Source organism: Wolffia australiana, chromosome 2 (genome assembly GCF_029677425.1).
Source record: "Wolffia australiana isolate 7733 chromosome 2, ASM2967742v1".
Classification (NCBI taxonomy): domain Eukaryota; kingdom Viridiplantae; phylum Streptophyta; class Magnoliopsida; order Alismatales; family Araceae; genus Wolffia; species Wolffia australiana.
The window spans coordinates 7,260,422-7,274,547 of record NC_135836.1 but is presented as its reverse complement, the minus strand read 5'-3'; the positions used below and the strand labels follow the sequence as shown (position 1 = coordinate 7,274,547).

General features: G+C 40.0%; 1 protein-coding gene across 3 annotated transcripts in view; it reads right to left on the bottom strand.

Moving 5' to 3' along the window:
* The window catches only part of CPSF160 (cleavage and polyadenylation specificity factor 160), a 64,673-nt gene extending 51,141 nt beyond the window's left edge, over positions 1 to 13,532 (bottom strand). For 2 of the 3 annotated variants that reach the window (XM_078591870.1, XM_078591869.1), the window contains exons 1-10: positions 12,999 to 13,532; positions 9,097 to 9,243; positions 8,646 to 8,799; positions 7,887 to 8,022; positions 5,575 to 5,720; positions 5,098 to 5,193; positions 4,935 to 4,987; positions 3,000 to 3,131; positions 2,867 to 2,918; positions 2,632 to 2,745 (exon numbers count right to left, since the gene is read on the bottom strand). In XM_078591870.1, coding sequence (XP_078447996.1) covers positions 2,632 to 2,745; positions 2,867 to 2,918; positions 3,000 to 3,131; positions 4,935 to 4,987; positions 5,098 to 5,193; positions 5,575 to 5,720; positions 7,887 to 8,022; positions 8,646 to 8,799; positions 9,097 to 9,243; positions 12,999 to 13,321 — 1,353 coding nt within the window. In that variant the 5' untranslated portion in view covers positions 13,322 to 13,532. The remainder of the gene's footprint in view (positions 1 to 2,631; positions 2,746 to 2,866; positions 2,919 to 2,999; positions 3,132 to 4,934; positions 4,988 to 5,097; positions 5,194 to 5,574; positions 5,721 to 7,886; positions 8,023 to 8,645; positions 8,800 to 9,096; positions 9,244 to 12,998) is intronic. The other variant, XM_078591868.1, reaches the window with a different exon arrangement.
* Positions 13,533 to 14,126: the final 594 nt, after the last annotated feature.

The following is a 14,126-nucleotide window of genomic DNA, read 5'->3' as shown; positions in this document are numbered from 1 at the left end:
ACAGAGGATGACGAAAGCTGATTGGAAACCGGTCATTGAGAAGGTGGAAAGACGACTCGACGGCTGGCAAGCAAAAGTGTTATCGAGAGGGGAACAATTGGCGCTGCTGAAGTCAGTCTTATCATCCATTCCGATTTTCTATCTCTCAGTGTTCAAGATGCCCATGGGAGCCGGGAAGAGAATAGAAGGCATGATGAGGCGCTTTCTATGGAGAGGATCTGGGCCATCCTTGCGATGGTGGCATGGAATAAGGTATGTCGTCCCATAAAGATGGGAGGTCTGGGGGTCCTACACATGCAGAGTATGAACACGACACTACAAACCAAATGGGTCGAGCGAATTAAGAATCCACGAGAGGCTTTGGTCATCAATTTATTGTGTGACATCTATGGTAGGGGACTCAATTGGGACAGAAAGACATCCGTATCATGGAGCATCGCCGTTCAGACAAGGGCTGAGACAGGTCTTTCCAAGAGGGCGAGGCTTTTTTTTGGCCAAGTTAGGCGATGGGCGACATTCCAATACTGGAGAGATGCATGGTCGCCACGGGACAACTTTAGTGAGATATTCCCCCGACTGTATCCCTACTCCAGTTACTACCAGAAGATGGGGAACAAGACAGTTGGGCGTGGACAAATGGCCCCTTCTCGGTCCAGAAGGCTTATGTGATGATACCGGAGGGGCAAGAGGAAGGTATGGCATTAGTCAGCGCATGCAGGTTCATATGGCGCCAAAAAGACCCAGTGAAGGTGAGGTTTTTTGGATGGCTGCTAACAAGAAAAAGATTAATGACAAAAGTCTTTCGCAAAAGGCTATACCCAGATACTAAGTCGCAATGCGTGCTATGCTTAAATGAGGAAGAAGATTGCAACCATCTTTTCTTTGAATGCTCCTTTGCTCGCACGGTTTGGGCCAGCCAGAGACTCTCAAGGATGAAGGTGACATCTGAACTGGCTTTTTGGGACTCGGCACAGAATAGCGAGGGAATAGGAAACAAGGTGGCCGAGCACAAGCCGTGTTGTGGGCCATCTGGTTGCATAGAAATGAGGTGTTTTTCAGAGGAAGAAGGGCTTCTACAGATGGAGCTATACATGAAGCGGAAGGACTTAAGGCAGCATGGTCCTCTCAAGCGATGGGAGGTGAAGGGAGATTTTGAAGATGATTGAACGGAGGGTGAAGGGCCTGCAAGGTCCTGATGGAAGGTTCACCGATTTGTCGGGTGTTTATCCCTTGTTATAGTTCAAAAAAGAATAATAATGATAATAGTAATTCTCTTTCAGTCTTTTCGCCGGTCTGACAAACAAGCCAGATCGGACCAGAAGTTCAGTCTACTCTAAAAAGGACGGTCTCAATATGGTCTGGTTTGACTGAACTTTGGTCAGACCGTTCCCTTGCCCCAACTATATCACTGAGAATTTCGATCAATTAGGGGAAAAGTCCTTGCGGTCTCAATCTGAGTTCCAACATAAGTTCTCACAGATAGATAATATCAATACAAGAAAACTAATGATCCATCGTCCAATAGACGAGGATCAACTGTAAGAGAAGAAATATAGGAAAAGATACAAATTGGCAGGGGGAACCTGATGGTATATCATTCCCTCTGGCAGCCAGGAACTCCTCCCTGCTGATCCAGTTCTCAGCTGTGCCACCGCTGCCTACTCCACGCTTCATGAAATTTGAATTTTTGATCTGTGGATTCCCTTCTTTTTGTCTTATTTATAGCCTGGTTGACACGCCCCTCATTAATTAGCACCCATTCAGGTCTTCCCAGCATGCTTGGATCTCTTCCTTTGATAAGTCCTCACTGCCCCCACAATGAGGACATTTTATCAGCAATTTGCAGCTTGTGAATTGGCCCTTAATATTCTTAGTCCTTCCCATGACGATTCCAACATAAGCAGACTTCGCTGCTTGATTCATAAGTCCAAATCTTTCAACGCGGATTGGTTAGTGGTCCCAGAATCGTTATCATCACAAAGCAGGCCCCTTTAATCTGATTTAGCTATTCTGACACAAGAAGAGGGCTACACCAAGCTGTTATTTAATATGCAATAACCGAATTATCATGGCATAACCAAGCTGTCAAATATGGCATTTGTTTTCAGGCCAGCAAACAAAAGTTTCTCGAAGGAAAAAACAAGCAAGTAGCTGTAGCCTGATTTAACCTTTCACTAGCTTGATTTACATTTCTTCAAAAAAAAAACTAGCTTGATTTACAATGATGGAACAATCTGAGGTAAGAACCCACAAGTTCTTATCAGGTAGAGGGGAAGAGAGGCAAAGGGCACCAGAATGATCATTGGCAGCGGGAGGGAATGTCCAGATGGATGCTGGCAAGAGGAGACGAGAGGGGCTGCTTGAATGGATGTCACTCAGAGAAAGGGTCACTGTCGGGATGGGCATCGCATGGAGGAGACAAAGAGAACAACTCAACTTAGATTTACTTCTTGTCTACCCTCCTAAAAGGATGGCTATAACTATTCAAAAGGAGTAAAAGAATTCTTTCAACTATAAAATGCAAGAGATAGAAATATAAAACATACAAGAAAAGCAAATTAAATAAGACGCAGAATCTGTTATGCATTATTTCAATGAGGGCGAAATTTTGGAAGAGATAGGAGGAACAACCTCATCCATTCCATTGACAGAGCTCGAGGATGTCCCAGAAGTGTACTGCACAAGAATGCTATCACCCAAATGGCTGCCCAAGAAGAAAAATGCATCGCCAATTGTGGCAATGCCCTTTGAAAAAACAAAGAAAATTAGAGCCTAAATTCCCATCAAGACAAAAGTAAAACTATGTGATACGAAGACTAAAGTGCTTCTCTTCGTGAATTGAAAAATGTGTCTTTCTTTAACTTACTGAGGCTAGTACAGAGGCTTTGGACTTCGCAAGATCAAGTCTCTGGACGACTCTTCCCAAAATAAAAAAAAGGTTTAGAGTTATAGTAACAATATTGAAACATATCAAAGCCCATCAGAACAAAATGGTCTACCTTCCATCATAAATGAGCGTAAGCAATAGTAGTTCACCATTTTTTGCTGACAATATCGCAACATCACGAGATAGCCATGTTGCCCTTGCCGCATCTAGCTCCACGGAAAAATTTGTGCGTGGCATGTCAGAACTGAAATGAAACAAGGTTATGTATAACAAGAAATCCTTTCGTATATTAGAAAAGGGTAAATAAATTCTTTGACGCATTGTATGATATGCATTCTTGAACACAAACAATGATGGCAAAGAAGAAAAAGGTCACTTGGGAAACTTAAGAAAATCAGGACAATAGCATAACTAGAAAACATTCATGCCATCTAGACATGAAATACTTAATTCATATTTAGATAGAACTCATGAAAATAGTTCACGACATCTGGGCATCCTTTCTGATTGATGTCACTATAATGAAGGATTAGGAGACAACATTTCGTTATTTAAATCATGATAGCACAAGATGCTACATTAAGAAGTGTTAGATAGAGGCATCTGTATTACATCTCTTTGTCTTTATATTTTCCTTTCTGATCCAGTATTGGGTCATCCGTGAACTCATGTTCAATATTATGGCCCTCTTTTCATGTCTTCCTCATTCTCGGCACCATATGATTTAGTAATAATGGGCCCAATCTGGTAACTGGTACTTATCTCAAATCCTAATATGAGGTACGATGATGTTTTCCTTTCCAAACCTTAGACAGTGTCAATGGCAACTAGAGATGCACCAATGATACAGCGGTTAACAAGAAGCCCTTATGATTTTGGAGGCCTGTCAACTGTTACTCTTTGTGATCTTCAGCAAAGAAAGTAAGCGGATATATACAATATGACAATGTTGAAGTTAGGAAATGTAAAAAACAAATTTGTAAAGTTGTACAATAACTAAACCTTACACTAAATCTCCAACGTTCCATCGAAAGGCAATCCCATTGAATGGCAATCAAAGTGAATTAAAATGAAACTAAATCCCCAATAAAACTTTATTTCTTGTCACAGGCTCCTTTGCTACAGCACACTCACCACTTCCCTTGATGTATTCTATTAATGCCCTCAAAGCTTTAGGCAGACATCATTGAAAATGAGCAATGGATGGAACATAACCAGGGCAACATTGAATAAAAATTTGATGCCACTTGTAAAAATTGCAGGGCCAGTTAAATGATCAGTCACGATACAAGTCTACGTGGGAGAAAATCAAAGGAATTTTTTCCCAAACCTAAAGTTGAGGATAACCAAGATCGTCATGCCCTAATCAGAAAATTTTGTAGGCAAATGCAACATGGGAAAAATCAATTGAAGTTGAATTGATCCTGCGTAATACAAAGTATCTAGTTTGATATCTCTCATCTGGGAAAACCTTATTCATCATTAATTATAACAAGGCATCTTGTTCACATCCAAACTTTACTAAAACGCTTAAAACATAGGAAAGTGATATGATCCCAATCGGGACATGTGGTCCCAAATGTAATGCGATGATAAAGAGATTTCCCGGGATGAAGAGGAGAATGGGAATGGTCGAGGAGAGGGATAGGGATTGGGCGAGGACGAGCCGCCTGAAGACGGGGTGAAGAGGAGAACAATCGCGAGGGACAGGGATCACAGGGGGAGGGATGAGGTTTGGACGTAGAGGGGAGAAAGGACAGGTACTTCCAATAACATACACTTCTCGTGCTGTCCTCCAAAAGGGAGGGAACCCTATTTAAAGGGAGACAAGCATAAGGGAAAAGACACGACAACCCCTAAGAGGAGGTTAGGGGATTAGGGATCGAATCAGAAAGGGATGAAATCATATTCAACCAAGGAAAGCAATATCATTAGCATTAATTGTTCTGGATCAGCTAAGAATAACAGAGATAAGGTATGGAGGAAAATGGCAAAATATAATATTAGAGAAAAAAAACCGTATGCAGCTAATAATAGAAGAGAAGACCTGTTTTCTGCAGGAACATTGAAGCTGTTCAGACCCAGTGCGCAGGAAGATGACTGAAGAAAATAAAAATTATGTGAAGCAAAAAAAGACAATAGGAAAGAAAAGACTAGTGGACTGCAGAGGCAATATACTTGATGAATATACATATTATTCATCACCTGACCTGACTGTGATAGATAATAGAATTTGCACAAATTACAAGAACACCGCCAATGGGTGCAGGCACCGGTAGAAGTTGGTATGCATCATGAGGAAGACTCTGGCAAGCCAAGATTAAATAAAAGTTAACATGAATGCATATTCTGTTGGATTTTCAAGATTTAAGATAAGCAGACCTTTTCAAGAAATGATAATTATGGAGGTCCATCCATAAAGAAAAACAAGAAACAACTGGCCTATGTCATTAACCTTAATGAAAGGAGTCTACGCTCATGAATAAATTTGTGTGGCCAAGAAATGCAGATTCGAATCATGAGAGAAATAGAGATGAACAAACTTGATCATGATAAATTAGAATTATCATCGTCAAGCAAATTTTATCGTAAACAGTAACTTCTGTCATAAAAGGTACAACAATGACAAACATAAGAACGTCATAAGCATATCGTAACGATAAATAAATAATTAAGCTAAAACTCACCACGGCAGACCAAATAATAGGATGTTGTTTCAGAGTCGTATTGATGCTAAGCGCAGATAACATGCACGTGTGTCTTTTCCATGAGAGACGCCCAGCCCATGTAAGTTCTTTTTCATGTAAAATCACCATAACCGGTTCAATATATCCTATTCATAAAAAAGGAGCAGATGTTTCAAGGGCTATCAAATAACTGGTTTTCACCCATTCATAATTAACTCGAGCAATGAATTTTTTTAAGAAAAGAGGAAGATCGCTCAAGATCAATGATCAACCCTCAGCTAGTATATTTGAACGTGAAATACATGAAAGATCAGGTTGGTCCGCTTCCCACCTTAAACTCCATTGAAAACCAGCAGGAAATAAACCTTTCCACATTCTGCAGATCACTGTTCATCGAGGCAGCCCCTCCCTTGAATACAACTTCATTGTGGTGTTGCCGTATCACTTGGGCGTTAACTACCTCTCCTTGCAAGGAAGACTCCGATTCGATACCAATTGGCTCTATACCGTGAAGTATATACTGCAAGTGGTCAACTTAACTGGTACAAAGCTAGATGGGTTGCGCACTGATATGCCCAAAAATAAGGCATTGACTATGTGGAAACATTTGGCTTCGTAGCCGAGACAAAAAGTGCCAGAATTCTCATTTCATTGTGGCCAATCAACACTAGGATCTCCACCCGTTAAATGTCAGAAATGTTTTCTTTCCATCGTGAATTAAACAAGATTAAATGAAGCCAACTTCTGAAAATTATAGCTCCACAGGACAAGATTGTCGTCTAAAAAAAGTGCTACATGGTCTGAAATTATCCCCGAGCCTGCTTTGAGAGTTTTACTCAAGCCAAGAGAAAACATATATATTGCCAATGCAACGGCAATCATCCTCCTTTTTTGCCCACATACCTCATCTGGGAATGTGGTCATTTTGATCCTCTATGTTGATGACATTATTACACAAGGAATGATTCCTCTGGAATCACCAAATTGTGGCAGCAGCTTCATTTCCATTTTGACATTAAAATCTAAGGTCATTTTACATTCTTCGGACATCTAGGAATATCCAGCAATATCACTCTCTCCAAACAAAAATATAATTATGATTTACTGGATGACACCGGACACCTCCAATGACAACCTCTACATATAGCCCTATAGACGTATATTGTTAACTTAAATGTGATGACACTGACACAGATATGGATACATTTTTCCTATCAAAGTATGATTGGTAAACTTATCTATTTCGCACACACCCAGCCAAATGTCTCCTACTCTGTCAATATTCTTTGCCAATTTCGTCAAAAATATATATATTATTTACCAATTAATCCATCAACCAAAACTGTCTTACTTGCAGGCTGCGCATCAAATGCATTGGTACTTGACGGAGGCGGTTGGGATTGACCTTAATTTCCAGCAACGTAAACCATCGACTCTCAAAAATTTATGCTGATTCGGATCATGCTGGATCAAAGGTTGACTGCAGATCCCCTACCGGCTATTGCTCACTTTTGCATGGCAATCACGATACCTGGTGCAGCAAGAAACAAATGTTTTTTTCTGAAAATGGTGTTTCTCAATCCAGTACAGAGACTGAATTTAGAGCCCTTGCACATGGCATATATGAAGTTCTCTAGATTTGGGGTATTCTTCAAGAACTAGAATCCCCCTCATTAGGCCCAGACAATTTGGCTAGGATAATATATCCTCCATGAACCACTTTGTCGAGTGACCGCCTTAGATAACTTTTGAAAACATATATATCCGCCTGTAGTCTCCCACATGATCAGGTTCAGCATCTCGAGATTGACTACCATGAATCAAAGAAAAGCATGAGGCCTGGATTCAAGGGATCATCTACATCAACATGAATCAACGCTTGGCAGATATATCGCTTTTATGGCTACCCATCGTATCTCTGGTTGTATATATTCTACACTTTTGTGAGTAATAGATAACCTTTTTGTCATTTGTTCATTCACGAGTCTTCTTCCCGCCATCCTGTCCTTGTGACAGAAGGTCAATTGGCACAAGAGAAAATCTACATGCAACAGAGTGAATATAAAGCAAAATTCCGGTTCCCACTCAATTTCAATTTCTTTAACTTCGTGTGAGTGACGATTTGCTTCCTTCTCAAGTCAAAAGAATCCACAGAATTCCGTCCAGCAGATTTTTCTATGAATGAAAATGGAAAATACAAGAAAATAAAAACTTTACCAAATGGGCATTCAATGAATTATGGGGGTAACCACCAACTATAGAAGCTACACATAATTTCAATTAACAAAATATCAAGCGTGAATCACAAGTACCATGAACAAATGTGAAATCCTTAATATGCTTGATATCGAGCTCCCTCAAGTTAATAATGTACGAAGACTCAAAAGAAACCGAGAAGGGCCAGCCAGATGCAGAAACTTCTTCCTCTCCGCCTAGACCGTGGCCAACCTAAGATGAAGGCAGGTCACAACCAATTAGCATTAACTCCATGGAATACAAATCGAAAACAATAAAAAGGATGTGATCACATGAAGATAGAAATCTACGCCAGTCATGTAACACCAGAGCTGTTTGCTTAATTTGAATGAAATACCAATTGAAGAAGGGAAATGTGATTCAACTAACCAACGCCAACAGATTCAAATCAATGACAAGAAAATCCAAAGCAATAAATAAATGTCATCGTATACAGATAGAAATCTGCAGCCGACATGTTATCAAAGTTATCACGAACTGACTCCAGACTCAAAGTTTTTTTTTTTGAAAACTAAAAAAAAACTTAAGCAAGAACTGATCGTTTAAACTTAATGAGAAACTACAGAGGATGGAAATTTCGTCGAGCCAATGCCAACAGGCTCAATAATGCGAAAGCAATGGATATTACACGATGGATATATCATGAAACTTGATGTTTGGTCATGTAAAAGGCCACAAGAAGACCGTCAAGTTTTGAGACTCATCTCACGTTATGGTCAGTAAAGTTCATCGTTGAAGGAAAAGGATCTAAAAGAAACTTAAGAATAAGGTAAGAGAGAACTTTTGTAGGAAAACTTGGTAGAAGATGACTGCACCTGAGCGGCCTTAAGGATAACCATTTGCAGGTCATAAATGAGAGCTCCACCACACCGTCCTTGGGGATCGGACTTGACTACAGGACCCCTAGCATATGACTCTTTGCCTCTCTTCAGGTAATTCCACTCCGGTCCCTCAAAACAATGCATTGAACTGCAAAAGAATACAACTTACTACTAAGAAATTAAATCTTAATAGAAGGACATCCCATCAATAGCCACAACATAATAAAAAGCAGGAATAGGAAGGCCCACGAAAGACGTGTGGGCATTTTTTTTCAAAAGTGGTCAAACCATTAACATCACTATGCCACCAGGTTTGATCAAATCCAAATGTAAGAAGAGGATAAAACAATTTAGGTAATTCTGGTTTGAAGCATCTTTACCCATCCCTCTAGAAAATGGGATTCTACAGAAATGAAAGAGACTAATACAACAATTCTAGGCATACCTCGTACACAATCCATGGATTTCATCGTTGTACTCCAAAACAGAAATTTTTGCATCTTGGAAGGCGAGAACAATTGAATCTCTTTCTTTGGACCGATTGTCTGTCCCAGGGGATAGAATAGACATTGAATCAACATTTCCGTGCAACCTAGAGGCCCAAAGAGCCATCAGTGACATTTATCAGATTTGTTGGGTATTCTAGTAGGATAAAGAGAAATAAAAGACCTGTAATGCGCACATTGACTAATCATAGAAAAAAAACTGGACATAACAAGAAAATATCAATCTTTCAAATTAAAAATATATATATATATATCAAAAAGTTAACGAGAAGATAATATTGGTGTTCACCATCGGCGGTAATGATATGAGAGGACGATAATGAGTCATCCTCCTTCCAGTCATTCATACTCACCAAGATGACAATGACAATGATCAAATCATCATCATCATCGTCATTAGTATCCTATCCATGATAGCATGACAATGACGATGAAGATTTTGCCTCATCATTGACTCTCATCATCGTCACTTGGCAAACCTCTCTCAGATGACAATATGTGAAACTGCCGTTGCCATTCGTTGGCGGCAGGATGATGATGACTATGATGCGCCAAGGCAGTATCAAGAACTTTGGTGTGACCTTTCTTGAAAAGAAATACCAAATGAGCGGAAAATGACTTCAAGTCCAAGCAGTATAATCAATTGTATCTCGCACTAAAGGAGCAGAATAGTCTAAAAACGACAAACTGAGGATCTCCGCTCTGGAGGCCTCCCTCCCGACTGCAGCCTCTCCCACTCCAGCTACTCCGTCACTCCCGACCTGACCACATTTTTGAAAAAAGATCTCGACGCTCTCCTCATGTGCGAGCTTCCCCGCACATGTATCATGCTGTCGAGCCTGCCTAATGTGTCTCTTAAGATACGTTTTTTAAAAGAATCCATCAGACTACAACAAAATTTTCACCGTTAATGCTGCCCATAATGACAACGATGATGAAAATTACAGGTTTTTGGATGACGGTGACAATTTTTCCCATCCATAGACAATACTTGCGTGTTCATGAATACTAGAGTATATACAACATTTGTAACAATAAAACTTTTGCCATAAACTAGAAACAAATTAAAGCATATAACTAGCAAAGTCCCGTAAAATAACGTACGACATTTCTTCTCTTGTTGGGATTGTATCAAGAGTGCCCAAGGTACAAATGACCATGAAAACCTTATTATAGAAACATGCTATTCCCCATTGGCGTTTACAACCAAAGGTGTCCTCAAAATGAATTGAGCAGGAAATTTTTCACAACGCTTTAAGGTAGTTAAAGAATTGTCGCCAATGGATCATTTTAAGTTTCTGTTTCATGTTTGAGATAAACATGATGAATTGGTTTTGGAAAAATTGATAAACACGATAAATGCTACCAGATATAGCACAAAATTCGTGTTATGCGATGACTGACAGGTATGTAACCTCGTTTACTCCAAGAGACAGCAGATAAAGTATTGAGACGCAAATATATGCCAGACGTAGAAAGTAACACGATAACTTTACAATAAATCAATAAGTTAACAGGCTAACGTTCAGAACTCAGATCTTTGACACTTTGTTAAACAAATGTTTGACATTAATTTATTTAAGGAAAACCAAATGCAAACAAGCATGAGGAAAGACTATTGCAATGGGTTAGACATCAAAATAGAACAAAATTTAGCTAAATGGGTAACACAAAATAAAAGGAAAGGCGTCCCAATTGCAAATCACAAGCTGGATCTAAAAAGTGTTTTTGCCAGAAAAAGTTTGGAAAAAAAGACTCCTTTCCTGAATTAATTATCTCATAGTATTTAATCTAAGAGCTAAAACTCTAAAGCACAGGACCTGAGAAACTCGGAGATAAGAGTGTTACAGGTATATTGACTGAAACTCCTTTTATTTAATAATGAGGGGAAGATCAACAGAGATCATTGATCCTCCTGATGTGATAGATTTATAAATTTGGACAATGTATACAAACGAGACCTGAAGGGCCTTACACCCTATGTTCACATCCCTCTTCACAAAGAAGAGGGAACACTCTCCACGGCTAATGTGATGCTGTCCTGCAACACCTCCCCTCCCTTGAAATAACCTCATTTCGATACAATCATGTTGTCCCATGCAGCCTGGCTGACCTCGCTCCTCCTGCCCCCTGGCTGCACTGCACAGTAGAGTCCCAGAAGGTTTTTTATGAGGAGAAAACCACCCTTTTGTTGACAGGTAAGTCCACACTTTGCAGGCAAATGCAGCTTTAAAGAAGAGATGGGAGCGTTATTCTCCACCCCATGCGCACAGAACACACTCTGCCGTGGCTTCTGGGAACCATCTCATCCTTCTTTGAAATATAGATTCTCACGGAACCCCTTTCACCTCATTACATTACTCTTCATTCTGTACAAAACCTGGATATTACTGAAACTTTCCCCACACAAAAATAAACGAATGTACCAAACCAAACCTATGTAACTGATGCAATCTGATAGAGAATGGAGTTTGATAATTAATCGGATTTTGGATGTTTATCCCTTCATACTCTAAGAAATGTATAAAAAATTAACGTATGTGACGGTATTAATTCTATCAATCACTCACTTGCTTGGAAACGGCCAAGCTTATCCAGAACTCGAATGTTCTTTAAATGTTCCCAGTACAAATTTCTATCCTCGGGAAAGGAGGAAGTTTGCGTCAGAATGACAAACAAAGTGGATTAGTGATAACATTATTTAAAGTCAGTAGAGTAGACTGAGAAGTCCAAATAAACAATTCTAGGTGAATCAAAAGCTCGTCTGTAGTACGCCACAGCACAAAATAAACTCTTGTCTAATTCGTGACCCGTTCATAGTTTTTATGAAAAGTGCCCAGACATTTCCATGAAACACTGACTACTAAGTCCAAATAAAAGACAGTAGAAGAACCAAAACTCGCATGTAGTACGCCATATTACAAAAGAAAATTGACTCTAATTTTGTGTTCCACAGAGATTTTTAATGAACACGGGAAAGACGTTTCCAAGAAAAACGTCCGAATAAAAATTCTTTCCAGAAATAAAATATCGTCAAATCCTTCAATTCCGTGTCCCACAGATATTTAACGAAAAAAAGGACAGACGTTTCTTTGAGACATAGACTAAGAACTCCAAACAAAAAAATTCTGCCAGAAATAAAAGCTCGTCAAATCCCTCGAATCTGTCGAATTCCACAGAGATAAAAAACAAAAAAAAACACAGGCATTTCCATGAAACAGTGACTACAAACTCCACTTAAAGAATTCTACCGCAAACAAAGGCTCCTAACCAAATGTCTCCATCAAATTCATGTTCCAAAGACATTTAAACAAAAAAAGCACAGACATTGCCATGAAAGAGTGACTAAAAACTCCAAATAAAAAATTCTAGCACAAATAAAGGCTCTTAATCAAACGCCTCTATCTAATTCATGTTTCAAAGATATTTAAACAAAAAAAGCACAGACATTTCCATGAAACAGTGACTAAAAACTCCAAATAAAGAATTCTACCGCAAACAAAGGCTCATAATCAAATGCCTCTATCTAATTCATGTTCCAAAGATATTAAAACAAATAAAGCATAGACATTTCCATGAAACAGTGACTACAAACTCCAAATAAAAAACTCCAGCACAAACAAAGGCTCGTAACCAAATGTCTCTATCAAATTCATGTTCCAAAAACATTTAAACAAAAAAAGCACAGACATTTCCATGAAACAGCGACTACAAACTCCAAATAAAAAATCCTACAACAAACAAAGCCTCTTAAACAAAACACATCTAATCCGCGTTCAACAGAGGCCAATAACAAAAAAAAAAAGAAAAAACACAGACATTTCCACGAAACAAAGCGCACCTATAATGGCAAACGAGTTCGAGCCCGGCACCCGCAATCCCGTCCATAACCCCACCACGACGGGCATCGGCGCCAGCACGGGCGAGCCTCCCCTCATCTTCCTGAACCCTGACAACGTAAACCTCAAGAACGTTCCCGGCCGTCACCACCAGATTCGGAAAAGGACCAGCAATTCTGGAGACGGGAAGGTCCGCATCGAGATCGTCGGCCACCGCAGAAGGGATTCGAGCGGCAAAATCCGACGGCAAGTGGGTTATATAGCCCGACGCGCAGTTCTCGATCCCCGTCGCGTAGTGCATCATCTTGAACGCCGCGTAGCTCATTCTCGATCGACGACCGCTTCTCCGCCGGCCGAGGGGTGAAGTATAGAGAGAGGCTAGAGAGAGGTTAGAGAGAGGTTAGAGAGAGGTTGGAAAGAGGATAGAGAGAGAGGCTAGAGAGAGAGGAGGAGAAGGGGAGAGCGCCTTCCCGGCAAGCTTCGAGGTTTATGGCGGGATTCTGGTTTGTAAGCCGAGTATAGTGTGTAGAACATCTTTCTTAGGAGTATCGGACTGTTCGATGTGGCCACTGGCCAGCGACGATGACGTGTTAGTTATGAAGATGACGATGACGTTCTCTCTCTATATCTCTCTATACCTCTCTCTATGTGTCTCTCTATCTCTCTATATCTCTGTCTCTACAACTCTCTCTATCTCTCTCTATCTCTCTATGTGTCTCTCTATCTCTCTCTACCTCTCTATCTCTTTATGTGTCACTCTATATCTCTATATCTCTCTATGTGTCTCTCTCTCTCTGTCGCTCTATGTGTCTCTATATCTCTATATGTCTCTCTATATCTCTATATGTCTCTCTATCTCGCAATGAGTCTCTCTATCTGTCTCTATCTCACAATGTGTCTCTCTGTCTCTCTCTATCTCTCTATGTGTCTAATATCTCTCTATGTGTCACTCTATCTCTCTATGTGTCTCTATCCCTCTCTAGCTCTCTCTATCCCTCTTTATCTCGCTCTCTATCCCTCTCTATCCCATTCTATCTCTACCTCTCTATTTTGCTCTCTATCGCTCTCGATCCCTCTCTATCTCTCTATCTCTCCCTATCCTTTTCTACCTTTCTCTATCTCTCCCTATT